At 46.8% G+C, this 27,931-nt stretch overlaps 1 protein-coding gene across 3 annotated transcripts; it reads right to left on the bottom strand.

The window, feature by feature from the left end:
* Positions 1 to 539: 539 nt before the first annotated feature.
* INPP1 (inositol polyphosphate-1-phosphatase) lies at positions 540 to 27,880 on the bottom strand. Of its 3 annotated transcripts, none has more exons than XM_044241164.1 (7): positions 27,597 to 27,880; positions 12,763 to 12,936; positions 12,357 to 12,595; positions 9,227 to 9,287; positions 6,460 to 6,660; positions 4,309 to 4,483; positions 540 to 2,367 (listed from the first exon to the last, which is right to left on the bottom strand). In XM_044241164.1, the coding sequence occupies exons 3-7, from the start codon at positions 12,558 to 12,560 to the stop codon at positions 1,800 to 1,802; spliced, it is 1,209 nt and encodes a 402-aa protein (XP_044097099.1). In that variant the 5' UTR covers positions 12,561 to 12,595; positions 12,763 to 12,936; positions 27,597 to 27,880; the 3' UTR covers positions 540 to 1,799. The 3 variants fall into 3 exon arrangements, with proteins under 3 accessions (XP_044097099.1, XP_044097101.1, XP_044097102.1); XM_044241166.1 differs by having other exon boundaries at positions 12,763 to 12,931; positions 27,597 to 27,614; XM_044241167.1 differs by lacking the exon at positions 12,763 to 12,936 and having other exon boundaries at positions 27,597 to 27,827.
* Positions 27,881 to 27,931: the final 51 nt, after the last annotated feature.

The raw sequence follows: 27,931 nt of genomic DNA, 5'->3' as shown, positions 1-27,931 counted from the left end.
AATAGATTACATATAACATGATGGAACATGATTTTGAAAACGAAGAATTAAAGGCTTTGGAAAGGCTTGATAAAGGTGAGTCCTTTTTTTTTTTTGACTTTATTATTTTTTTAAGTAATCTCTATACCTGACATGGGGCTCAAACTCACAATCCCAAGATCAAGACTCACATCTCCCCACCGACGGAGCCAGCCAGGCACCCTGATACAGGTGAGTCTTAAAAAAAATAGAGCACGAGACAATTGTAAAAATAGAGGGAAAAAATTTAAATCCAGAATATGTCCTCAGATCACTTTGCAAGCATTTTTAAGATTTTTCTTCTGAAGAAATTGACACTAGAGATCATGCTTCCATTGGTGTAGTTCCTGCAGGAGAAACTGCAGACACGTTCTCAGACGCACCCCGAAGAAAGGACCTTGGTTTCCCTGCACATGGGCAGGGGACATGCATAATGGATGTTAACAGAATAGACATGATTTCCTTGCATTTCTTCTCTCATAAATTGATAAACTTCTTTGTTCAGATCACACTGAAGAGGACTGTTTTCACTGTATTTTATTGAAAATTTACATGCTCTAAAATGTTCATGTGGACAATAAATGTTTTTCCTGAAACATATTCCATATCTCCATTCTGGTGCATATCAGGGAGCAGGGCTAGCTTCTGGGCTTTCGTTTTTAATGCGGTTTGTGAAGAATGAGCTCACTTTTATTTAAAATCAACCTTTAAGAGAACACTCTAAGGACTTAAGAATATATAGCTCGAGAGCCAACAATCTGTCACAAAACACAACGATGGCTTTAAATGCTATAACTCGATTATCAATAATTGTTGAATCTGCTGTTTGCAACGCCAGACTATCAAAAACAGTTTGTCATTTTCATTCGTTTATAATTACAGAGAAATAGAAAATGCTCCAAAAATACCCTTTGGCCCCCAGAGGGCGCAAGACATGAAAAAATCAGAGCGGAGTGTTCATCCCTCCGGATGGGGGCCTGGGTCTTTACCAACGCCGCTCAGAACAGGAAAAGAGGTCCACCTTCCCCTCAAAGGACATCCTGCCGGACTCCAGTAAACACGAGGACTGACTATGTTTAGCTCTACCCCTGGTTTTTGAAATTTAAAAACTGCAAGAATTGCAGAAACCTCTTCATCCCCGTCTGCCTTGGTGATAGAAATGGAGCGTGTCTATGAGGATATTAGGATTAGAGATTTGTGTGTGTGTGTGTGTGTGTGTGTGCACGCGCACACACACACTGTGTGCGAGAGGCTGTGAGCGACAGGAGGAGGGACACACAGTGCTCCGGGCTATGATTCTTTTAAGCAGAGGAGACTTAATGTACATGAACTTGGCTAAATTATGCATCAGATTCAAGGTTCTAAATGTTCTGGCAAAGGCTAAAGCTGTAGATTTTCCCTTCGGGACAGGAAACAGAATCCAAGCACAGCTTTTTCTTACGTTCTCCCTAGAATTTCAGCGACATTCTACGTGTGATTTAGATGCTTAGAAGAGTGATACTAAGGCAGTCGGATTCTTCCTCTTGGGTTTTATTGAAGTGCTTCAGGCGGCAGGAATGGCACAACACCCGCGGCCGAAAGCCGGCCCAGCTGTGCAGCCGCCGCACGGACATGGTTCATTCATGAGACGAACATCCGACGGACACATCATGGGGAAAATGCTCCTCAGAAGACGGGGGAGAAGCCTGACCATCAGCAGGAGGAAGGTATCTCCCAAAGGTACGAGGCGCGGGAAACTGCCTCTCGGTTGGGTTCTGAAGCGCACAAGAGGGCAGAGTTGGCTACGTGCGCGCATCCGCGGGGGCGAGGTTGGGGATGAGGAGGCTCAGGAACGTCTCCAGCTGCTTCTGGGACCTGTAGGCCACCAGCCCGCCCTTGTTGGCCCAGCGATCCACGCCGGCGGCCCCTTCGTCTCCCGCGTGGTACAGCAGCTGCGGCCAGTCGTGCGCCCGCCCGGAGGACGCCCGCAGGCACCGGCTGAAATCCACCATCCCCCCGCCCATGGCCCGCAGGATGGCGTGAGCGGCGCACGAGTCCCACTTGAACGTGGTGTCGTCCGAAAAGATGTAAAGGTCAGCAAGGCCTTGGACAACGCAGAGGCTCTTGTAGCCGGCCCCGGCCGCCGGGAACACGCGCTCGCCACACACACGTGCCAAGGCGGCTCTGATGGTGTCTTTCTCGCTCGTGCTGATGACGGCTGAAAGCCCGGGAGGGCGCTCGCCCTCGGAGCCGGCGTCTTCGGTCCCTCGGCTCTGCGTGTCACTACTCTTGCTTCTGGGGTCGGGAAGCTGAAGCGAATGGAGGTTGGTCCCCTCGTAAGAAAGGCCCCAGTAGCACTGTCCTTGCCACCTGTGGAAGACAGCTTTTCAGTTGGGAGAGGAAGCCTGGCACACGTGTCTGTATTACTTACGTTGTTTTCCAACCTAATGACACGAAAATACACAACACAGCGAGTCTCTGTGCCCCGAAGCCTAGAAACAGAGAGCAAGTAGCTCATCTGTTTGTACAAGTACTTCTTACGCTTCTGGCTGCCGGGTCGCTGCAGGTCAGGAATGCTGGGGGTTTTGTTTTTCAGATTGTACTTCTGATTTGAGAGAGCAGGAGTGTGAGAGAGCAAGAACAGGGGAGAAGGGCAGAGAGAGAGGGAGCGTGATGTGGGGTTGGGGGGCACTCGGGCTCCTGTGCAGGCACCTGAGGTCCTGACCTGAGCCGCAGGCAGACGCTTCCTCAGCTGAGCCATGCACGCGCCCTTGCTGCAGGCTTGAGATGTGATCTCGGGCAACGGGAAAATATCTCTGGGATTCCTGGCCTCCAGGAACACAGCAGAATTTCATTCACCACTTTTGGCATTTAAAGTTAAATCGGGAACAACATGAGCAGATCAACCATCTCTCCTTTCAACCTGCAAATCTTTCACATCCTTACCGGTTTTTGTTTGCTGAGCCCTTCTCAGCGTCTGTCACCCGCCCCACTTTGGCTTTTACACCAAGAAAGAGGGACTCGTGCTCTGTGGCCACGCCACCACCAACGGCCCTCTGTCTCCGTGTTTAACTTATTGTAGCGCGTCGGTCATTGTGCTGTTTACAGAGTGGAGCAGGCCTCGGGGAACAGAGCTGTGAGTGCGTTAGTCAGTGCTGGGCTCTGCACGGAAATCCAGAAACCCTCACTCTGGAATCGGCACCACTGACTACTGGGTCAGCCATTTCTAGGCCACGGGTATGTCTGCCTCCAGTCCCAGATCTTTTTAATTCTTAATAATCCTTTAATGATCCTCTGGCATCTTTAAAGGATAGAGGGGAATAAAAAGTGAAGATTGCAGAGGTGTAGTTTATGTTCATTAAAGAATAAATCTGGGGTGCCCAGGTGGCTCAGTGGGTTAAGCCTTCCGCTCAGGTCATGATCTCAGGGTCCTGGGATCGAGCCCTGCATCGGGCTCTCTGCTCGGCGGGGAGCCTGCTTCCCTCTCTCCCCTCTCTCTCTCTGCCTGCCTCTCTGCCTCCTTGTGATCTCTCTCTCTCTGTCAAATAAATACATAAAATCTTAAAAAAAAAAGAATAAATCTTAGTGGCATAAAGCAAGTCAAAGTTCAGTAAAAATGTGTAGTCCTACAGACATGGAAAAATAGGGCCGTTTCAAAACAGAAACCACAGGAGAAAAGCTGCTTATTTCCATCTGGGCTGTGCCATGTGCTGGGTCTACCCACGTACAGGCCGTGGAGCAGCGGCACAGACAGCCTGGCCATCTCCGGGCTCTGGGCCAGAGTCCGTGCCAAAGGGAGGGGGGAGAGGCAGGATTTGTAGGGAGGGTGCCCCATGGTCAGGGTCTAATCCTGGCCATACCTACTCACCTTTTGATTGGATACTTTTCGTATTTGTTTTGAATTTCTTCTAAAATTGCCTAAATGTTTGACTTGGCTGTATAGGGATAGCATCTACCTTGTTTCAAATGCAATAGAAGACTGTTACCACTGTTCTAGCAATCTCGTTTTGAATGGATTCTAGAAAACAGGGAACAGGATTGCAATATTCTGAAGGCCAAAGTAAGCTTTCTCCAAGACAGACTTTCTTTTAAAACAAAGTCTGTCAGCCTGTGCCTAGCCCCCACCAAAATTATATTTAACCCGAGATTGAAAAAAAAAGAATTTTAATTCAAACCTGCAACTTTAGTAGGAGCACCTCAGGGTACCAAGTCATGGTAATGTCATGTCAAGGGACCATCGCGACTAAAATACGCAAAGCTGAGGGGATGATTTCCCCAAACCACCATCTGCCAGAAATACTGCTCTTTTACCTGAGGGTGTTTAGATCTTGTGATACAAAAGGTTGGTTGATGACTCCCATTAGGGGCACCCCTGTATGTAGGTCATAGACACCAATTAAAATGGTGACACATTGAAGTCCACTGGGGAAGATTCCTTGGTTGGATTTAATGTCCGCAGAACCTTTTATGTACTGGTAAGTGGAATCTGAAAAACATGAAGCAGATTTGTTTGGATTCAGGCAGTGATTATTTCAAAAATAATGATGGATACAACCATAAAGTCTGTCCTGTATCATTTCTGTCTTCCCACTAATTTGGTGACGGCTGTGGTCTGAATATGGCTTCCCAAAATTCTAACCCCTCAAAGAGGATAGGATCAGTCAGTGAGGCCTTTGGCGGGTACTTACGGCAGGAGGGTGGAACCCTTAGTCATGCGATTATTGCCTTATGAAGGAGGCTCTAGGGACATCCTTCATCCCCTGTGCTATGCAAGGACATGACAAGAAGCTGCCGGCTACGAAGCAGAAAGAGGATCCTCGTCTTATCACACTAGCACCTTGATCTTGGACTTACCAGCTTTCAGAACTTTGAGAAAGAAGTTTCTGAGCCACCTAGTCTGCGGTATTTTGTTACAGCAGCTGAACAGACGGAGAGTAATCAATCATGTGTTACCTTTGGGTGTCACTTGTATTGACTTGTTCTCTGACCTCTTGTGCTTCATGTTTAAGATACTTGAGTTCCATTTTCCCCAGCCCTACGGGAAGTCGTAAAGGGAGAGGACGTGCCTATCGTTCCTGTGGTGTCTAACCCCGTACCTTGCCTATGATAAGCACGCAAATAACCTCACAGGTCAAAAGCTAATGACTCCGGATGACTGGTAGGATTCCTCAGAGCTCTTACCAACCAGAGGGCAAAGTATGATATGGATGGATGGGAAAACCTCCTTCCAGAAAGCTCTCAGGGGTGGAATTACCTTATTTATTTTTATTTTTTATGGTGTTTTTTGGTCCCTCAAAGAAGGAAAGAGACAGTGATGGTGGCACAAACGGAAGAAACGGATGGTGCTCCTGTGAAGAAAAGCCAAGGAACCAGGTTTCTCCTTAAAAGACACACATGCCAGCAGCTGACTGCCAACACCTGGTGAGTTCACACCCGGTGAAGGGTGTGGGTTGCAGAAAAATCCACATAGCTGGCTAACAGAATCAGCTCAGGTGAGAACCAAGAAATGGGAGACCGTCCCTCAGAAACCTCAACTCATGGTAATTTACCATTAAGTGATAAACGATTTTGGGAAGGAGTTTTGGTCTGTCTGCGGAATCCACTGATGAACGTGCCACAACTCCTGATGACTAAAGGCACCTTGGGGATGCAGCACTGGTGCCCCTGCACGACGGGTCGATGGGCCTTAGCCTGCGAGTGGCCCCAGCCGTGGTGCGTGGGAGGCGCCAGGCAGGTGGGAGTGAAGAAGGAGCGCTTCCGCCGACAGCCGGGGCTGCACACACAGCAGCACGGAAGCAGACGGCGGGTCTGCAGCGCGGAGCGCGGGGTAGGGCTCTAGCACCACCACGACCCGGACGGCGATGGTGGAGACCGCGAGGCTCATGAAGGGACCGCGTCCCATTCGCCGCGTTTTGCTTCATCTGCACGGTGGTTCCAACTGCTTGCTTGTTGGACCGCGTCAGCAGTCAGTGGTTAAAAATTGGGAGTTATCGCTTAAAACCGGGATTTGGGTGGCTCTTTAAAGCCCTGATGATCTGGACGGTGTGCGCACGCGGGACCCGTCTGCGGAGAGGAGCATCCTTGAACCAGCAGGTGCGCTCGCCGGGGACCGGGACGGCTCGGTCACTCTGCTGTCCTGCTGGCGTGGCCCCGCGGTCTCCCGAAGAGGAGTTAACTCCGCATTATCGGTGCACGCATGTGCGAGTGTGAACCCCCCAGACACACACAGATACACACCCGCTCCCGAGACGTCACAAACGCACCTGCATGTGCAACAGCGCATCACACACACGCCTCAACTCCTCACTGTTCATTTCCCAGCCTTAAAACATCACAGACTGCGGGGACAGTTCAGCCCCACGCTCCGTTCTCATTTTTCCAAGCCTCCCCTGACCAAGGGGACACATGAAAGCACATGTGTCTCTGAGGACACATGAAAGTGAGCGCCCCCCCGCGGCTTACCTATGGGGTCCACCCAGATCCCCAGGGTGTCCTGTGGAATGTCAACCTCCACTGCGTCCAGAGCCGGGTCGCCAAAGGTGACGTCCTGATGAACAACCCTGGCTAACGCTTCAGAAGCCAACTTGTTGCCACCAAGGACCCTGCTGAGGAGCTCGGCTGTCTCCTCCTCCGTCGGACACAGCCTCACGATCATCTTCTCCCCTAGAGGGAAGACAAACTGAGCCACCACATTTCCAGAGTTTCCGGGGAGAAGAACGACAGGGATGGGAAGGGGCAGAGGCCACGCACTCAGATCAGGTGAGGGCGACACATTCATACGCGTGGTCCTGACCCCGCTGACTGCCAGAGTCACCTGGGGGGCTGCCAAGGTCACGGCTGCGCACAAGTCATGCACATACCTAATAGGAAGTGAGGGATGCGTTCCCAGTATTAAAAATGTTGTCTTCCCACAAAAATGTCCCCGTGGGCACACGCATACAATTCTGCATCCAATCTAAGGGGCTCGTGAACCACTTAAGAACCCCTGAACCCCGAGTCCTTGATGATATTTATGTTTTTTGCCTTTTGCTTCTTAATATATATCAGTCAGCCTGTTAATGGATGGATGTATTATGGGAAGGAAGAGCTTTTATCAGCAGTACAAGTGCTTCTGCCTCCCTCCAGGATACTGCTTTTCACCAAAAACTGTTTCCGCTCAGTAGAGTACAGTAGATGAGCGTGGCTTGTCATCACATGTGGCAAACTGTGTGATGGGACAGGACACGCAGGACTAGCTCTCCTCTGTGAGCCCCACTGGGAATCGGGATGGAAGCTTCTGGCTCCCGGTGACCCAAGGTACCCGATCCAGCCCCTCTTAAACATGCTTCTTACACCCTTGGTTACTCGGGTTTCCAGCTCCGACCAAAAGTAACGGAAGAGGCTGGAAAAACAGGCAAATGAACAGCCGCAGAAAGTGACGGCAGTGGTGAAGATAAACTTATAAAACGCAGAAGACAGGGCACTCCCATGCTAGGTAAGTGAGAACTCCAGCTACCCCGGCCAGTTCGAGGACTAGCCGGCTTCATCCCCGAGAGCTTGTCAGATACTCGGGACCTCGGGCTCCTTTCACAGCCGAGTGCGGACGACCCCAGGGGACTCGGGTGCTCAGTCGGGTTGGGGAGCACAGTAAGAATCTATCACAGTGATGCCTCTGAATCAGCAGGAAACCTTCCATTGCATTTAGTGAAGTTAAATTCAAATCACATTAAACTGCTGAAGTTGGGGAATGTTAAGGCTAATCACTGCCACGTAACCAAGCTGGGACTCGGGGATCAAGAAAAGCCACGGGATCAATCTAAGGAGAAAATCCTTTCACGTCACTCCTGTTGCTTCCAATTCTCCACTAAATTCCCATCACGTTGCAAAATGCAAACTCCTTCTGCAAACGTCCATGCTCGGCTCCGGCCTGCACTCGCGTCCCCCTCCCTTGCTCCCACTTCTCTGCCCCGGCATGCTGACCCCTTCTCCCCTCAGGTTCTTAGGAACGTGCATGTGCAATGACTTTTTGTCCCTATAATTCTAGATAAATGAAAGAATAAAATAACTGGTTTTGAGGTAGCTGAACATAGGATTTCAAGCATTGGATGTCTTATTAGTTAGTCACAGATATCTTTTGAATCCTTCTTTATCCTATTTCTTATTAGTCACAGATTTTTTATCCTTAAGAGTAGAAATCTCAATGAAATTTCTCTGAGTGTCACAGAACTAACTGCATCCAATACATAGCCATGAAGGAGACAATCTTCCAGGTTAATCCAGAAATTCGCTTTTTCCTTTGCAACTGTGCCTCTAGATGTTTAACTATGGGTCACATGATCAATGATAAAGTTCACTATTTTAATCTTCTACCATTAAACAAACAAAACAGCCAGGCAAACTTAAAATAATTTGTTTTGCTGTAAAGATCAGAGATTTTGATATTTGTCTCTCTGCCATCCGGGAAATGGGGAGGTACATCAATGGAGAATCTGGCCCACAGGAAACTAATCAAAGAAGAGTTAAAATTTGGTGCTAAAAGGAACCTTTTGTTTAACTCAACTCCTTTTACAGAGATTTTGAGACCAGAGAACCGATGAGGTGAAGAAGTTTTCTTTGCTCAAGAACACACAGTATTTCAGAGATGGGGCCTCTCTCGATTCTCGGGCATGGTCTTTGGACTCCCCAGCAGGTCCATGAATGGGCTTAAAATTTGGACCTAAAATGGTCCATGTGTGCACCTTCCTGAGAGCATCTGTAACTTTGGTTAGATTTTCAAAGGGCCATGAACTTCTCCAAATATGATAATATATTATCTTAAGAGCTACAGATTTGGGGTGCCCAGGTGGCTCAGTGGGTTAAAGCCTCTGCCTTCGGCTCAGGTCGTGATCCCAGGGTCCTGGGATCGAGCCCCACATCGGGCTCTCTCCTCAGCAGGGAGCCTGCTTCCCCCTCTCTCTCTCTGCCTGCCTCTCTGCCTACTTGTGATCTCTGTCAAATAAATAAATAACATCTTAAAAAAAAAGCTACAGATTTATATCTAAAAGAATACATATGGACTTGCTCAATAATTCCAAGATACTACCTCTCTCTAACTTAAAAGCCATGATATTCTGAGGTGCTGAAAGAAGTTTAACATTCAAATATGTTATTTACATGAAAAACTCCCATTCATTTATTTCATGATGTTGTTGAAATTAGAATACCATATGATAATTAAGTTATAAAAATACATTCAAATTCTTCTACTTACCCAAATCATTGGTGAACTCATTCGATTCTTCTCCCAAAACTTTTTTTCCCAAGCCTGGAAACTGAATGATTCAGAGTATGATAAAGAAACCAAAAAACAAAACAAAGACAAAACAAAAACAGACAGAAAACCCCCTCAAATCCCACATACATGTTCAATTCTGACCGTATTCTCACTTTGTGTTTCAAATCAAGTAGCACAACTTGATCCGAAATTCAGAAATTTACAATGTGAGCACCCAGATGGCTCAGATGGTTAAAGTGTCTGTCTCTGGCTCAGGTCATGATCCTGGGATCCTGGGATTGATCCCCGTGTCGGGCTCCTGGCTCAGCAGGGAGCCTGCTTCTTTCTCCCTCTCCCTCTGCCTCTCCCCCTGCTCATGCTCTATCTCAGATGAATAAATAAAATCTTTAAAAAAATTTTACAATTCCAGACATCAATCCTAGTATAAACAGTGAAGTCAGCGTGGTTCAGTACTTAATTTCCTAATGTTTTCCTGCTCCCTCTCCCCTCCAGGAGGTCCCCATCACGGCAGACGTCTGCTTCCGAGTTTGCCGGATCTTGGACACTTCATCCTTCCCTCTCAGGGCCATAGAACTAGTGTATTTACAAAGGAGGCATTTTAACTGCTGCTCTTCAACACCCCTACTTATGTGGGTTAATAGCATTGCCCAAGTATTTAAGACGATTGCTAATTAAGTTTAGAGGATAACATTAGCGTTTGCTTTCATTTTCAGGTGTTCTCTACACCTGTGGGAGGTGTCCTTGGACATCAGCAAGGAAGGCACTATAGCAAAAACAGAAGGGGAAGACTTTGATAATTAATGCATCAACATAGAATGAAAAAAAAAAAGGAACTAAGTAAGAAACTTCATTCACGTCTGTATAACCAGGAAGCTTTCAGACCTATTTTGCTTCTGAGCCTCTCTGTAGTAAAGAGAATTTTTCTCCATGTGCTGAATTATGCTATGTGTGATGTTCTCAGGGAACAAAAGCAAGGAAATGATTCAACTATTTGAACTCAGTCCTTTGCAGATGGCCAATAATGTTAACAGTGCCCACAACCACTTGTTGTTTTTCCCTCTTCTGAAGAACAGTGCGCGTCACCAGCGGCTGCCAATGAGCCCATTCAGCAGGGGCTGCGGCTCCACTCCCAAGCCTTAAGGACCTGCTTCTGAGGTTACAGGATAGAAGGGTCATGAAACAGGTCTTAGTGAGCCAAAAGTGAACATCGTTTCTTTGTTCACAGGTCCTGGTGTATACTTGAGGATTGAACAAGTGCTGGGCTTGTCACAGAGCTTTAGGGCAAATATTAACTAATACAGGTAATGATCAGTTTCTAATTCAAGTGTTCAACCATCCCTGGTACCTGACTACCTTGATAAGTAACAAAAATAAATTTACCTTGTTTATTGGAGCTAGATACTACAGGGCATGACAAAGCGTAGTTTGTAGAGATTTCAAGGGACCATTTATTATCTCTTCCTGCCCATGGTCAATAATTCACTTAAATGATTCCGTATGATTCCCAATATTTTGAGAATTTCAACAGAAGCTATCCCAATATTTTGTAGTGTTTTCTGCCATAAAGTTCTATCCTCCCAAATCTTAAAAAAAAAATGTGTAATTATTAGATTATCATATAAAGGCAACATAGTATCGCAGAGAGTGCAAACTCTGGAGCCAGTCAGCCTGTGTTCAGAAGTTGTTCCTGCCATTCACTTGCTATGCAACCTTGGGCAAGTTACTTAATGTCTCTGTGCTTCCCTTTTCTCATCCATTACATTGGAATAATAATTCTTAACTCATAAAATTATTAGAATTGTTAAATAAATCAATATATTTAAAGCCCTTAGAAGGGCCTGACACAGAGTAAGGACTCATAAGTATCTGCTGGTGTTATTACTTGAATTACTACTTATGAGTAGTTTCTTTTCCCAGCCAGCTTAAGATACCCGGAATCACAATCATTGTTAGTTATAAACAATGATTTTCTATTAGAATAAAAAGGGATTTTCACCAGGTGGTGGGTATTGGAGAGGGCACGGATTGCATGGAGCACTGGGTGTGGTGCAAAAAACAATTAATTCCATTACGCTGAAAATATATTTAAAAATTTAAAAAAGGGGGGGGGGACTTTCAGTCTTCAGGACTGTACCAGCTCGTAACGGAGGCAACCATTAGATAAAAGTTTACATCAGAAGGTGGGACATGATGGGTGCCTGGTGGCTCAGTGGTTAAGCCTCTGCCTTATGTTCAGGTCATGATCCCAGGGTCCTGGGATAGAGCTCCGAAATGGGCTCCCTGCTCTGCAGGAGGCCTGCTTCTCCCTCTCCCACTCCCTCTGCTTGTGTTCCCTCTCTTGCTGTATTTCTCTGTCAAATAAATAAATAAATATCTTTTAAAAAAAAAAAGAAGGTAGGACATCTTATGTCGTTAAAAAAAAGAAGTCAATAAATGTTCACATTTCTGCTGAGATAAATTCTATGTACCATGCACACAAATAAGCATAGAAGGAAAATGTCCTTCCAATATTTAGTAAAACATAGCTGTGGTTTTCTCTAGGGGTAGGATTAAGGATTCTTATTTTTGCTTATTTTCTGGAGAATGTATATTATTTATTAGAAAGAAACTCATTAATAAATAAAAGCTTCATATCCAAATGTTTCTCTTCAGTTGTCAGAACGGTCATTTTTTCCCCTGTATTTGCTTTTCTGTATTTTTAATTTCTTCTGCAGTGAACATTTTTAGTAATTTTGTAGTCAAAACAAGGCAGGAGGGAACCCAAGTTGTTTATTAGAATTCTAGGTGCTAGTATTCTGAGGTAGGATAGGAAAAAGAGAGAGTATGCGGGGCACTGGGGTGGCTCAGTGGGTTAAGCCGCTGCCTTCGGCTCAGGTCATGATCTCAGGGTCCTGGGATCGAGTCCCGCATCGGGCTCTCTGCCCAGCGGGGAGCCTGCTTCCTCCTCTCTCTCTCTCTGCCTGCCTCTCTGCCTGCTTGTGATCTCTCTCTGTCAAATGCATAAATAAAATCTTTAAAACAGAGAGAGAGAGAGAGAGTGTGCTGTTCTAGTGAAAAAATCACCAGGCGAATAATTTGCAGCCACCTTGGCGGGGACCTCCCTTACCTTGTTCTCCACACTCTGCTTGATCACCTCCTGCACCAGCACGTCCGCCAGCGTCTTGAAGTCAACTGCGAACTTCTTGTTCTTCTCTCCCCCCGTCTTTTCTTCGATCAGCAGCTGGAACAGGGCTTCCTGCTGCCGGCACGCCCGGGCGATGTCCGCCGCCTTCTCGGAGACCCGCAGCAGCTCCCGCAGCACCGCGGACATGTCCGACCTCGCGGCGGCCGCCCTCGGGCCGACGGCTGGGAAAGTGCGAGGAGGAGGAGGAGAAAGGGCTCAGGCGGGACGTCAGGGTGCGCCGGCGCCGCTGGAGCAGCCGCGTGTCCGGCCCCGCGTCCCGGCGCACGGCCCGCGCGCGAGTCACCGCCTCGCTGGGAAGACCAGGTAGCGCGTGACATTCGAAACTCACCGTTTAAAAGCTTCCAAAACTACGGTTAGTCTCAAAAATCCGCGGTGCAGACAACCGAATTCGCATGCAAGCAGAGTCCTGGCGACCCGACACGAGACCCCCGCAGGCTGACCGGCAGGTGGACCGGAGCACGGCTGACCGCGCGTCGCGGCACTCGCAGGGGCCCGTCCTGCCCTTCGGGGAAGAGAGACAAGTGCAGGGGGTTTCGCGGTCGGTTGGGGCCGACCCGCCAACGCGCTCGGCGCCGGGCCAGCGCGCACCGCGGGGCCCTGTCAGGGCCGGGGCCACTCCTGGGCTAGCAGCCAACCCGCCGCCCGGCCGCGTCCCTCCGAAGCAGAGACGAAAAGTCCCGCTCTCTGCGGCGCTGCAGAAGTTGGAAGAACGAATGAAAGCAGGCGGCTCTCGGGGACTCGAACAGTCCCGGCTTCCCAGAGGCGCGCGGCCGCACCTTCACTTTGCTGGTGGGCGATGAGCGCAGACCTTCCCCACCCGTCAGCAGCAGCCGCACTTGACCGAGGCCGGCACAGGCCTAGCACGCGCGGTCACTGCGAGAACTACTGGGAAGGCGTCAGCCGGCCTTTACGGTGACCCGGAGACGTGGGGTAACTCCGGCAGCGGGACACGAGACGAACGGCCGCTCCGAGTCAGTCCCACACCTACGCCCAGGCTCTCTGTTCTATTCTCTCAGCACGCTCCTTCTTAAATAAATAAGTTAATAAATAAAATAAAAAATAACCCCCTTAATGGACTCTAGGAGTTAACTGTGAATGGTCACAGCTGCTTTGTCTGAAATTTGCCCCCCAAATGCTGTTTTCTTAAGATTACCGGTTAACCACCACAAGGAAACGTATTCAGCTTCAACAGTAAGAAAAGGAAAGTGAATAAAAACAAGACATCCTCCTTTACGATTAGGCACACGGGGCTGCTGTGGGGTGAAGCTCTCTCCAGCATCATCTAGCGACCAGCACTATTTTTCCTCAGGGTCCCGGCTCCCTAAAAACACCTCTCACGGCTATCACTATCTGCACATAAAGCTTTCTGACTAATTCGCACAATTACCTGCTACTTTCTGGCCGAATGAACCATTTCCTCCAGAGGAACCGAACCTGCTTCTCCCTGCTTCTCTGTAAGCTGCTTTCACATCTCTCTCCCCACCTGTCCTCAACTCGGTTCGTTAAGACCATAACCCTGGGGGGGCCGCTGGGCTGAGATAACCGGGGTGACTCGAGTTGTGGAGAAACTGAGCTCTGCGTCCGATGCTCAGTTTCTTCAGGTTTATCCGTAACTCTCACTAACACTCGCAGAAACTATCTTTCAGATGATTTTCTTAAAAAGATTTATCTATTTCTGAGAGAGAGGGAGAGAAGACGAGAGCGTGCCGGAGGGAGGAGGCAGAAAAGACTCTCGAGCAGACCCCGCACTGAACACGGAGCCCAACGCAGGGCTCAGTCTCGGGACCCTGAGATCACGACCTGAGCCAAACTCAAGTGACAGACGCTTAACCAACTGAGCCATCCGGACGCCCCATTTTCAGATGACTTTTAAAAGCAAGTCTACATACTCATTTTTGAAACATTTCAAATACTTTTAATGAGATGTATTATAGACTCATGATTAGTAAGTTACATTTACCATAATTTAATAGCTTTGAATCCAGAAGAAATTGTTTTTGATGAGTATTTCTTAATAGAGAACCACTTGCATCAGAATTAATCAAGGGGCTCACTAAAGGGACAGATTCCTGGGCTCTCTCTCGCTCGGTCATCAGCATCTCTGGGGACAGGGCCCGGGAATCTGCAGTTTGGTCAGCCTCCGAGATGATGTCGAACACGGAGATTTAAAAGCTGCTGTTCTTCGGGGTGGCTCATTTTTTTAAAAGATTTTATTTATTTACTAGACACAGAGAGAGAGAGATCACAAGCAGGCAGAGAGGCAGGCGGGGGGGCGGGAAGCAGGCCTCCCAGCGAGGAGAGAGCCCGATGCAGGGCTCAATCCCAGGACCCTGAGATCATGATCTGAGCCAAAGGCAGAGGCTTAACCCCCTTAGCCACCCAGGTGCCCCGCCGGCTCATTTTTCTTTACCACCACGCCGGCAGATCCACGGGGGCTGGCACCTGCTGGCAGACATCCCTGTGGAACCACGAGGTGGAACGGTTCCGCTACCCATCATCCGAGAGCGGAGAGAGGCCCAGGTGAAAGTGACAGCCGGCGTGCACCCGGCGCTGCCTGTACGTGGAGCCTTCTCTGCACTTTTATGTATTAGCCATTTACTTTTCACACCACCTTATGGGACGGTTCTCCCATCTCTATTGTACAGATGATGAAACCAAGACGAGGGGGTTAAGTAGTTTGCCCCAAGTCACCCAGCTAGGAAGTGACTGGGAAAAGATTCAAGTCCCAGGGAACTAGCAGCCCTCCCTGTTCGCTGTACTCTAGCCAATAAAATTCTTACACAAATTCTTAGCTGTTAGGGAAGGAGTCATTATTGGGTAAATAACCATAAGCATATTATTATTGTAAGGTACATTTTATAGCAAAAAAGTAGAGAAACACACCCAGCTCATAACAGACACTCGTTTGACTATTTTTTTTTTTTTTAGATTTTATTGATTTATTTGACAGAGAGAGATCACAAGTAGGCAGAGAGGCAGGCAGAGAGAGAGGAGGAAGCAGGCTCCCTGCTGAGCAGAGAGCCCGATGCGGGACTCGATCCCAGGACCCTGAGATCATGACCTGAGCCGAAGGCAGAGGCTTAACCCACTGAGCCTCCCAGGCGCCCACTCGTTTGACTATTAAAAAGAGATTATGCTGAGTGAAATAAGTCAAGCAGAGAGAGTCAATTATCATATGGTTTCACTTATTTGTGGAGCATAACAAATAGTATGGAGGACATGGGGAGATGGAGAGGAGAAGGGAGTTGAGGGAAATTGGGAGGGGAGGTGAACCATGAGAGACTATGGACTCTGAAAAACAATCTGAGGGGGTTGAAGGGGCGGGGGGGGGTGGGAGGTTGGGGGAACCAGGTGGTGGGTATTGGAGAGGGCATGGATTGCATGGAGCACTGGGTGTGGTGAAAAAATAATGATACTGTTATGCTGAAAATAAATAAAAAATAAATTTAAAAAAAATCACTATCTGACCATGGACTTCCTTCCTAAAAAAATCTTTTTTCCCCCTGATCCTCAAGGTAAACCTTGAGGTTTACCGTCTTTCCTGGATAATAAAATCTCATCTATCATAGTCTACTGACGTCTCTCTTAACTGGCTGCCTTGGCTTGGCTCCTGCCCAAGACCCAGTGCCTCCTGCAGGAGAGCGCTAGCGCAGCCATAACGACCACAGACTGGGCGGCTTATAACCAACAGAAATTACTTTTCTCACAGCTCTGAAGTTCTAAGAGCAAGGTGTCAGCAGGTCTGGTTTCTCTGGAAGCCTCTCTCCGCGACGTGCAGATGGCTGTGTCCTCATACAGCCCTTCCTCTGTGCATGAGCATTCCTGGCGTCCCTTCCTCTTTTTAAAAAGACACCAGATTGGTTAGGACTCACCTATATGACCGCATTAACCTTACTTATCTCTTTGAAGGCCCTGTCTCCAAACACAGTCACATCATGAGGCACTGGGGGTTAGGGATTCAACACACAAATCTGGGGGAACTACACCTTATTCCCTAACACCTCTCCTGAAAGAGAGACCTTGATAATTTTAGCAAATGTCAACAAAATCTATTCCTTTGTCTTTTGTTTTCTGGCCAAACAGAAGTGGAGTGGATTCTCTTCCCCACTTATATGGTCAATAAATTTAATTCTGTGAGTCAGTCTTTCCTACTAGGAGCCATTCACTTTAATAGCCAAATCTTTAATGATGTAGCGAACACTGAATAACCTCTCATAAGCCTTACTTGTCACAACATATTTAAAGGCATATTTGATCAGAACAGGTTTATTTTTATTTTAAAGAGTTTATTTTTCAGAGAGAGAGAACACACAAGCAGTAGTAGAGGCAGAGGGAGAATGAGGCTCCCCATTGAGCAGGGAACCCAGTGCAGGGCTCCATCCTAGGACCCTGGGATCATGGCCTGAGCCAAGGGCAGACGCTTAAGCGACTGAGCCACCCAGGCACCCCTCATCAGAACAGATTTAAAGAAGTCACATTCGTCACCATCTCAGACCAAATGTATGTTAACATAAGTATATCACAACGTCAGTTAGAAACAGTCTCTTTAGCTTTTGTGGGATTTTTCATCTCTAGTTGGAGAAATGTTGGATAAATTGAAGTGGGCAAAAAATGCTCTTAAGACTTTTCCTGGAAGCCCAGATCTCTCTACACAGACAAAACTCAATTTTAATCTCTAACCATTCTGTCATTTCATCAAGACAGCACTGTTTTTAAAATCACATTTGATGGGCGCCTGGGTGGCTCAGTTTGTTAAGTGCCTGCCTTCGGCTCAGGTCATGATCCTGGAGCCCTGGGATGGAGTCCCATATAGGACTCCTGTTCAGCAGAGTCTGCTTCTCCTTATGACCCTCCCCTTCCTGTGCTTTCTCTCTCTGAAATAAATAAAATCTTAAAAATAAATTAAGAAATAAATATCACATTTGAGGGGCGCCTGGGTGGTTCAGTCGGTTCAGCATCTGCCCTTGGCCTGGGTCATGACCTCAGAGTGCTGGGATCAAGCCCCACATCGGGCTCCTTGCTTAGCAGAGAACCTGCTTGTCCCTTTCCCTCTCCCCCAGCTTCTGCTCTCTCTCAAATAAATAAATCTTTAAAAAATCACATTTGAATGGTACATACATATTTCCAATGTGATAAATAGTATAGTGGGGAAGACACAGGCTTCTGGAGACAAACATGGGCTCACAGTCTTGCCTGGCCATAAACTAGCTGTGTGGCATCAGGTAATTTCCTTACCACCTTGGAGCCTCTCTCCTCCTCTGTAATATGAACATTGTGCCAGAACATTGTGAAGATCGAATGAGGCATTTCTGGAAAAGCAGCCAGCGCTAACTTTGCAGACACTGGATCACAACTGACAGCGAGGGCTTTTCAATACAACTTCATGGAAGCCACAGTCACGAGTCCTTACCGGAGAAAATGGGAGGCTGGCAACATTATGTGGGTCTCTGAAATCTTTTCTGCGAATTTACTAGTCCATTAAATCCCAAAGGCTGGAAGCTACTTGTAATTCACTGAATGACCCAGAATCAGGTTCCTTTATGTGGGCCAGGTCTGACCGCTTCAGTTTCTGGGCGTCTGGCTGGAAACTTGGCTTCTGGAGGCCGAAGGACTACTCTGGCCTCACTGGAGACCATCTGTGGGGTGCTTGGCAGGATCGAAATACTGTCGGGGGGCATTTTGTCAGGATAGTTTGTGGGGATTCGGGGGCCAAGTGTGTCCATTTTTGTGCGAAGAGGCCAGATGTGCCAGAGGCCGGCGATGCCCTTCTCTGCTCACAGTGACAGACGCGGACGTGGATGGGGCCCTCGACAGGACAGCGGGGCCCTCTCCGGAGGAAGCAAGCAGGACGCTCACTTCTTCCCGCGGAGAACCCTAACCCATAGCTCGGACACAGCCCACCTCTTCGCGGGAAGGAACCCCCCTACCCCCAGTTCCCCGAGCAGGGACAGTGTGAAGCCGCCATGTGGCGGGCCTGCGGGACAGTGCTGCGGTCGGGGGAGAAGGCTGGACTCCCAGGAGAAATCCGGGTGCAGACGAGAAGGTGTGTGTGGTGGCCTCTGTCCGGGGCTGCAGGTATCGGGAGTGCCCCTGGCGGGCACACGCCGAGCAGCCGGCTGGGGCTCCGTGGAGCGCATGTGGCTGTTGCCGGGGAAGCGCACTTGGCCCCTCGGGCTCTGGCCCACACTCTGTGCTGCTCTAAGGACTAGTACAACGGACAGTGGCGGCCGCTCTGGCGGAAGGGAAAGGGGGCAGAAGTGCCCCACACGATGCCAGGGGTGTCCCTCGGCTCACCCCAGAAGCCAGCAAGGCCTAGCCCGCAACTCGCTAAAGGTCGCCTCTCCTGACCCCACCGGGGACTTGCATCTGACTATCCTTTACCCAGGCCAGAGTGGAACTATTCCTTAAGCATCACTAGGTATTTAAATACGACCTTTATGTTGCTGGAAATGAAATTTTCTTTCCAGTGGATAACCCATGTTTAACCTTCAGGTACTCGACTGTCTAACATGTCTCAGATCCATCAAGTTGCACAGTGTGGGACCGTCTGTCCTCTTATGGTGCGATTTTACTTCGATCTGTGTGATATTGCTATCATCAGTAGCATTTAGTAATTGATTTCCCACTGTCTGTCCATTTACACCCTTGCTCTGGGTGGGTTCTTAACTGTCAACGCTGTTCCCTCTGATGATGCCTGTTTCCTGACTTCTATGCCTGATGTTTAACTTACCCTCCCATAATCAGTTCATGGGCAAGAAATCTGAACAGATAACTTTATAAAAGAGGATAGTCAAACGACCAACAAACATATGGGAAGACAGTCTATCTCATTAGTGATCAGGAAAATGCAACTTAAAATCACAGCAGGGTGCCAATGGATAACCGATGGAATCCTTCAAATGTAAAGTCTAAAAATCTCGAGTTTTGGTGAGGATGTGGAACAATGAGACTCCTACACCAGGGTGGGAATGAAATTGGTGAAGTTGGTGTTGGAAATCATTTTCCCTGGAGACATATATCGAACAGAAACTCCTGCATGTGCTAAAAGACACGCACAAGAATGTTTATGAGTAGCATGATTTGTTATGACCTAGCACTAGAATAATGCAAACAATCATGGCTAAGAAGGTGAAATAATGTGTGGCATGTTCACATAAGATGATACCAGACAGGGGTGGAATGAATGAATTAGTGCTATAGGCCACAGAATCCCACAGAAACAGCTGAGCGAAAGTCAGCCACAAAATATGTGTATACTGTCCAGTTCAATTTATTTGAAGTTTGAAAATAGGTGAGGGGCGCCTGGGTGGCTCAGTGGTTTAAACCTCTGCCTTCAGTTCAGGTCATGATCTCAGGGTCCTGGGATCGAACCCACATCGGGCTCTCTGCTCAGTGGGGAGCCTGCCTCCCCCCACCCCCACCCCTGCCCCTCTGCCTTCCTCTCTACTTGTAATCTGTCAAATAAATAAAATCTTAAAAAAAAAAAAACAGGTGACACTAACCTATGGTGTAGGAGGTCACCATGGCGGCTCCCCTTGGAGAAGGAGGAGGAATTATTGATGGGGAGAGGAAGCAGCTTTTAGGCACTGGTAATTCTGGGTCTGAGTGATAGTTGCATGAGTAAGTTGACTTTGTGAATTCATCAAGCTGTGCACTTAGAACCCGCATACTTTCCAGTATTTCTAATTTGCTAAGTATTTTAAAAAGTATGTGTGTAGAGGGAGGGAAAGAGAGAGCGAGAGCAAGAGAGAGAGAGAGAGAGTCTGTTCAACAGCTCGATCCTTCGGGAGCCCTTCCTGACCTTCCTTCGTCTCGTGCACCTGGGCCGTGGGAGCAGAGAGGCAGGCCAGTCTCTAGCCTGACTCACGGACACCTGCACATTGGTTTGCTAATCTGTGCTCTGCCTGGCGGGAGGTTTAAAGGTGCGTGTGGTCCCTATAACTCTAGCACATGCGAGAGAGGTGTTTGATGCGTGTGGGCTCTGAGCCCTGCGAACACAGAGTTCGTCCTCGCAGTGCTGTGCACTGTACTTGGCTTGTCTCAGCACCACCCGGTGCCACGAGGCACGTGGGCCACGCTTGCTGACGTACACGTCTGCACGTATGCTGCACCCACTTACAGAGACAAACCGAAGCCACATCTGCATGACTGTCCCCTGAAGCACACGGTGTGCCCGCCCAGAGCTGAAGTGACGCTTGTCATCTAGGGTGACCTATCTCGACAAGATTACTGTAGTTGATTAAAGACCAAAATAGTAAGTTTAATTCGGTTTTGTTAGAAAAGATGTTAAATATGGGATACGTAAATCCATCTACTTAACCTTCACATTTCTCCCTCCCTCCTTCCTGACCTTCAGGTGCCCTTGACATACCGTCTACTTCTAAGATGATGAGTCTGCCTCACCATAGCTCTATCAAGGCTGCTAGCGCACCGCAGTGGTCCATATTTTTGCTCACTGGTGCTGCTTGCAGCAAGAGACCACAAAACTGTCCTGTTTCCAATGTTCTGGAAACTTACAAACAGGATCTTGTGCTGAAGCAGCATTTTCCAAATCAGGAAGACCAAAAACTCCTTGGGACACTTGTTAAGAATACAGATATTCAGGGGTGTCTGAGTGGCTCAAGGGTTAGGCGTCTACTTTCAGCTCAGGTCATGGTCCCAGGGTCCTGAGGTCGAGCCCCACGTCAAGCCCCACATCTCGCTCCCTGCTCAGCCTGTTTCTCCATCTCCCACTCCCTCTTCTAGAACTCCCTCTCTTGCTGTCCCTCTCTCTCTCCCTCTCTCTGTGTGTCAAATAAATAAAAGTAAAAAAAAAAAAATCAAAAAAATACAGATATTTAGACTTTCCCATAGGATATATTGATTCAGGAGATCTAGATTGAGGACAGGGAACATCACTTAGCTGATTTTTATCTGACAGTTTAAGGAAACAGGAGGTGCGCCAGTCAGCTCTGTGTCCCCTTTGTTACTGAGAAGTAGAACGGGGAATCCTATGGCTGTTGCAACCAAGAATGATGGGCCTTGGTCAGCAAAGGGTCAACTTACATTGCCTTCTTTGTAACACAAATTAAATGCTGGGAATAACAACAACAGCAAATGCAAACCCATCTATCTAAGTAGTGTTCCACGTCAGCAGAAGCAAAGATTTCCAGAACTCATTTGAAAACTATGAAAAAGTATTCCATTCAGAAATACTTTTAAATCTGATAGTGATACCTTTTTAGCCTCTTCTCCATAGTTTGGAACATTTTCACTAAACAGAAACTCTATCCATTTAGAGAGTTTTCTTTCTACTGAGTTTCAACTGAGTTTATATACATGGTCAAGTATGTGTTCAGAACCACCGTGGTGTCACAAATCCCACAGAATATGAAAAATAGCAGATTCTTCTTAACTGAAGAATACATATTTTTCAGAATACAAATGTAATATATAGGGGTACCTGGGTGGCTCAGTGGGTTAAGCCGCTGCCTTCGGCTCAGGTCATGATCTCCGGGTCCTGGGATCGAGCCCCACATCGGGCTCTCTGCTCAGTGGGGAGCCTGCTTCCCTCTCTCTCTCTCTCTCTCTGCCTGCCTCTCTGCCTACTTGTGATCTCTACTTGTCAAATAAATAAAATCTTAAAAAAAATGTAATGTATAAAGTATATTTCAGGGCAGAAGGAAAAGACAGCAGATGTATGACTTGTAGAAAGAATCTTTTCCAGTAGGATACAATTTATACAAGTTGTGGTAATTGTTGATTAGAATCTAGTCTTAATACTCTTCAAATCTGTCTCAATGTTTCCTTTCAAAGGTAACATTTTTCAATAGTTTCATCTTTTTTTCTGAACACCTGCAACACTTACTTTGGCACCAACTCATTTAACACTTGCCTTTTATTGTGGGCCTCGGTTTCCTGGCATGAAGAGCTTTTGTTTAGGCAACAAGAAAGCTGGTTCTTGGGCTCTGCTTTGCCTTGAACCAACCAGGTGTCCCAGGTCCCCCAGAAAGGGACTTGTGATCCTTATTTTTGTAAACATAAAAAAAGAAAGGAAAGGAGGGACACAGAGCTTGAAGGAGATGATTTCTATGGTCTGTTCTAGTTCAAAACTTCCCTGTTTTTATATTTATTTTCCAAATAAAAGAGGTTGGGGACTATTACCCAGCCGTAAGAAGGAATGAAATTCTGGTACATTCTACAATGTGGATGAACCTTGGAAACATTATGCTAAGTGATAAAAGCCAGACTCAAAAGCACAAATATTGTATGATTCCACTTATGTGAGGTAACCAGAGTAGCCAAATTTGTAGAGACAGAAAGTATAATGGTGGTTGGTGAGGCTGGGGGAAGAGGAGAGTGAGGAGTTATTGTTTAATGGGTCCAGAGTATCAGTTTGAGATGAGGAAAAACTTCTGGAGATGGACAGTGGTGATGGTTGCATAGCAAAGGGAAAGTACTTAATGCCAATGAACCATACACTTGAAAATGGTTAAGATAGTAAATTTTATGTTATATCTATTTTACTACAATTTTTAAAGAATAAAAAATAAAATTAATAGGTTTGAAAAATGCAATTTTATTTTTTATTTTATTTATTTACTTGAGAGAGAGTACATGTGCATGCAAGAAAGAACAGAGGGGGGGCACCTGGGTGACTCAGTGGGTTAAAGCCTCTGCCTTTGGCTCAGGTCAACATCCCAGGGTTCTGGGATTGAGCTCCAAGTGCTCAGCAGGGAACCTGCTTCCTCCTCTCTGCCTGCCTCTCTGCCTACTTGGGATCTCTGCCTGTCAAATTAATTAATTAATTAATTAATTAATTAAAATTTAAAAATTTTTAAAAAAGAAAAAGAAAAAAGAAAGAAAGAGCAGAGAGAGCACCAGCAGGGTGGGGAGGAGCAGAAGCAGAGGGAGAAGCAGACTCCCCACTGAGCAAGGAGCCCAACACAGGACTCAATCCCAGAACCCTGGGGTCACTACCTGAGTTGAAGGCAGATGCTTAACTGACTGAGCCACCCAGAAGCCCCCAAAAATGCCCATTTTAAAAACTGCTTGCATTTGTCATGTACCTAATGAGGGCATAATAAATATTTGTTGATTGAATGGAAAAAACGAGGCTGGGGAGGGGCATAAAAATTGCTGAAAGAAGGGAACTAGGCAATAGCCTAGTAAAATAGATTTTACAGGAATCGTGCTGGTTTTTAACACTGAGATTCTATGTTCCTATGCAGTAGTTTGGGTGTGGGCGGAGCATTAATGGACATTATGAGGGCCTAAGCACCCCCATCCAAGCCAGCCTGGGGGAACCATTATTCTCTAATAGGCTACAGATCCCTTGAGAGCAGGGTACACATTTTTTTTTCCATCTCCTCATGACACACAGTGGGAGTTTTGTTAGTCAACTGATTTCTATTTCATTGGAGATAAACATGTTTAAAAGGATTGTCTTCCACCCACGTTCATCTGTAAGGGATTACTCATGCAAGTTTTCAGATTATAACTGTTAGAGAATGTGATTCAAAGGAGTTCTTTACAGGTTTTTTGGAAGATGGCTATTTTTTTTTTTTACTATAATGATAAAATAACATGACCAAAATACATTCTTTGATTATTAGGGAAGCAAAGGTCATAGGTCATGTTATACATAATTTTTTGCAAACTGGGTTTAGCAGGATACCTTGTGTCATTCTACTTCCACTTTGTAGAGGCAAAATTGATTTTTAACAGATATTTACTAGTGTTGAATAAATCAATACCCAATATTGAATGTAACATTTGCTTTTAAAGAAACACAAACTAATAAAAGAATATAGTCCTTTTATTTGAAAAGTTCAAAACAGTAAAAAACATAAATGGTTCAGTAGAGCCAATATGTAAATCTACTAAATTCTCTTGCATTCTTGTTAATCCTGCACCATGGATAACTGTCTAAGCTGGGTAATATTTATCTTCTTGATCTGATTCCTTATTGCTATCTCCCTTACTAATGATGCTAGCCATCAGCCATATCTTTTTAAAAGATCTTATTTATCCCTCTGAGAAAGAGAGAGAGCCCACCAGCAGAGGGAGAAACAGGCTCCCAACTGAGCTAGGAGCCAGCCCTGGGACTTGATCCCAGGACCTGGAGATCATGACCTAAGCCCAAGGCAGACGCTCAACTATCTGAGCCCCCCAGGTACCCCAACCATCAGCCATATTTTTAAAACAAACCTCTTATTCCCAGATCAAACCAGGATTATTTGTGATTATAAGAGATTCTTGCAAACTCCTAAAAAAAAAAAAAACAAAACCCTGAGAAGTGTTCTAGAATTTGGAAGATGAGACGCTATTTAAAAAGCAACAGATAATGAAAAATTATGACATCACTGTAACTAAATTAGACTCTCCTTTAGCAATATTAGAGACCAGTTTCCTTTGGTCATTTGAATTTAACTCTTTTGCTAGTACTTTTAACTCTAATTAGCACTGTGGGAAACCTACCATCGTAGCTCTGTAAAGGACAGGTTTAAGTATCTATTGATAAAGTTAGCAAACATTTACATTAATTTAAACTTGGATAATTGTTAGGAGATTTTAAATATCTAGTTGATTAAAAAACAAGCCAGCAAACAACCCTCTCCACCCCTCAAAAGAAAACAAGAGAAATAAAGAAAAGGAATGGAGAGAGAAGAAAAGGAAAGAAAACTCTGACCCTTTCCATTGTGGTAATTCATCTTAACAAATTCCTTTATAGTTGTTTAATACTCTGTTTTGCTAATTTGTTTTTATATAAAACTGACCATATTTTATGCTCCCCCAAAACTTTCTTTTTCTTTTTTGGATGGGGTTAGGTCATTTTAATAAAAGCTCTAAAGAAGTTACTAAAATTTACAATCTTGTCTTCTCTAGTTAGGAGCACAAAAGGGATAGAAAATAAATCTGTTATATGAAAGAGAAATGATCAAGCACAGTATTTTGCTGTGGTTTACTAGTCACAGGAATCTACATTAAAAGCCCATTAATAAAAGGTTCCTATAACATTAGAGGACTTGAACTAACATTGCATATAAAAGGGACTAAACATGCAAAAATATTTGCTAGGTTCACTCACCAGGAGGCCTAACTACCAAATGATACAAGTTTCAGGTTTCTTAAATGGGTGACATCATCATATTAGTAAAACCACAGCGTCCATTTAAGAACATTTTATGCACAGGAATGAGAAGAGGTTATATCAGCTCTTCATTACAGCAGCGGTATTTCCCACCTGTGCTTTCCAACCTCACCTTTTTAAAAAATTTTATCATTTCACCCATTTGAAGTATCATCTCCTAAACTTAGAGATTCTGATTCAGAAAGTCTCAAGTTGCAACCCTGGAATCTTTTTAAACCACTTTCATTTCCCCCTCCCCCAGCTGTCCACCATCTGAAGTAATTTTTTAATTAGGCAATTTTGGGAAACTATGCTAACCACAAGAGATGGGAAGCAAAATGCTGTCAACTCTGCTCTTGTTTCGAAACTCTAAACCAAACATAAACAGCAATGTACAGAGTTTGATTAGCTTCACTACAAGATGAAAAGTATTTTAACAAAGACATTTATGAAGGAGACATACCTAGGAAAAGTTCTCATATACACGGTCCTCACCTTTAATAAATGAAAACATTTGTTTTTATTAGTCACTTTATAAAACATAATTGTTTTTTACACAATTTACCTACAAGGTGAAGGAGAATAAGACCTTTCCTAATTGTTATCAGAGACAGAGATAAAAGAAGTAGATATATAATGAATAATTTTATAACTTTCATCTCAGAGTCCTTGTATGTCTAATAATGTCATTTTCTTTCTGGACTAGCACAAGTATAGTTATAATTTAAATCTGTAATGAGATATTTTACATCAAATGGCAAGTGAGGCATAACCTCCAAGCACGTGGTGGTTTAATCCAAAAGCATGGATAGAAATGGTAGCTTATTTTATGCAAAAAGTGTAACCCTATGCACCTTATGCAATCATCTTCATGACCAAGAACTAACTTCAGGAGGAGTAGAAAAATCCACAAAAGTTTAAAAATAAAGTAGCTTCTAAATAAGAATTCAGGGGGGGCGCCTGAGTGGCTCAGAGGGTTAAATAAGAATTCAGGGGTGCCTGGGTGGCTCAGTGGGTTAAAGCCTCTGCCTTCGGCTAAGGTCATGATCCCAGGGTCCTGGGATCAAGCCCCCCACATCGGGTTCTCTGCTCCGCAGGGAGCCTGCTTCCTCCTCTCTCTCTCTGCCTGCCTCTCTGACTACTTGTGATCTCTGTCTGTCAAATAAATAAATAAAATATTTTTAAAAACAAATAAATATATAAGAATTCAAACAAATACATGTTGAGAAATGAACTCTTCCCCTCCCTTTCATTTTTTCCTTTATATTCCCTATTTTTAAAGCGAAAAATGAGGTCAATTAGCTAATGCATCAGTGAGTGGTTCAGTGAATTATTTTCATCATTAGACTGTTATAGGGCTGAGCAGGACTGATCCTTAAACTTGTTTGATTTCAAAGTTAGGAATCACAGGAAAAGGAACAAAAAAATGTTTATTCGACGTGTGGGATTCCTGAGTGGTCTGTCCACGCAGCCTTAACGCGCCGTTCTTTTGAAGTCAATTCCGGTCGCATAGTGGGCAAAGTCCTGCTTATTCGACGCCTTAAAATTAGCTTTAGAGGTGGAAACCTCCAAAATGCACACCTAAGTGTGCACACGCACTCTTCATGCACGGACGAAATAATCTGGGTTTCTGGGTCACCCCCCCCCCATGCTCTCGGTGTCGAACGGCGCCAGAGACCGGCCAGACCCCGTCGAGTGTCCCCTCGTGTTCCGGTCACAGCGACCGGGAAGCCCGTCCCGAGCCCGCCTCTCCCCCTGCGGAGACGGACCCGGCGGTGCGGCCTCGCGCAGGTGCGGCGCCGGGGGGAGCGCGGCCTCCCCCGGAAGCCCCGCGGCCGCACGAGCATCCCCAGGGCGGGGGGACCCGACGCTGCGCCGCACCTGCTGGGCCGCCCCCGCCCGCCCCCCGGGAAACGCTCAGGACCATCGCGTCTTCCGGAGCCGTTTGCCGGCCTCGCCCACCCCCGTGTCTCCGGGGTCCCGCGGACGCGCGGGGGTCGAGCCGGGCCCGCACCGGGAAGCTCAGAGCCGCCCGGCGCCCGCGCACTCACCTGCCTCCGCAGCGGCGGGACGCGGGGCCGCAGACCCGGGCGGGACGCGGGGGCGCGCGGGAGGAGGAGGGCGCGTGCCCTGCGCGGGGCTGCGGCGGCGGCAGCGGCGCTTCCCTCCGGAGACGGAAGAGGCGGGCGAGGAGAGCAGGAAAGCGCGGCGGCGGCGCGGGGCGGCGGGGGCGCGGGCTCCGCGCGGGGGGCAGGAGCTCTGCGGGGCCGCCGCGGGAGGTGCCCGGTCGTCCCCGGCGCGCGGACCTCAGCATCCGCCGGCGGCCGCCCCTCGGCTCCCCGGCCCGCGGCGTGGGTGCGGCGTGACGCTCGCGGCTCTGGGGCGC

This window comes from Neovison vison, chromosome 3, assembly GCF_020171115.1.
Source record: "Neovison vison isolate M4711 chromosome 3, ASM_NN_V1, whole genome shotgun sequence".
NCBI classification, from domain to species: domain Eukaryota; kingdom Metazoa; phylum Chordata; class Mammalia; order Carnivora; family Mustelidae; genus Neogale; species Neogale vison.
Note: the sequence above shows the minus strand (reverse complement) of the source record. Positions and strands in the feature narration are given on the sequence as shown.

What these genes read in the sequence shown, in the direction of transcription:
- INPP1 (XM_044241164.1), bottom strand. Translation starts at nt 12,560, where the DNA reads ATGTCCGCGGTGCTGCGGGAGCTGCTGCGGGTCTCCGAGAAGGCGGCG. An exon ending in AGCAGAGTGTGGAGAACAAG is followed by an intron (nt 9,288 to 12,356) that starts GTAAGGGAGGTC and finishes TGAATCATTCAG; the next exon opens with TTTCCAGGCTTGGGAAAAAA. An exon ending in TGAGTTCACCAATGATTTGG is followed by an intron (nt 6,661 to 9,226) that starts GTAAGTAGAAGA and finishes TCTTCCCTCTAG; the next exon opens with GGGAGAAGATGATCGTGAGG.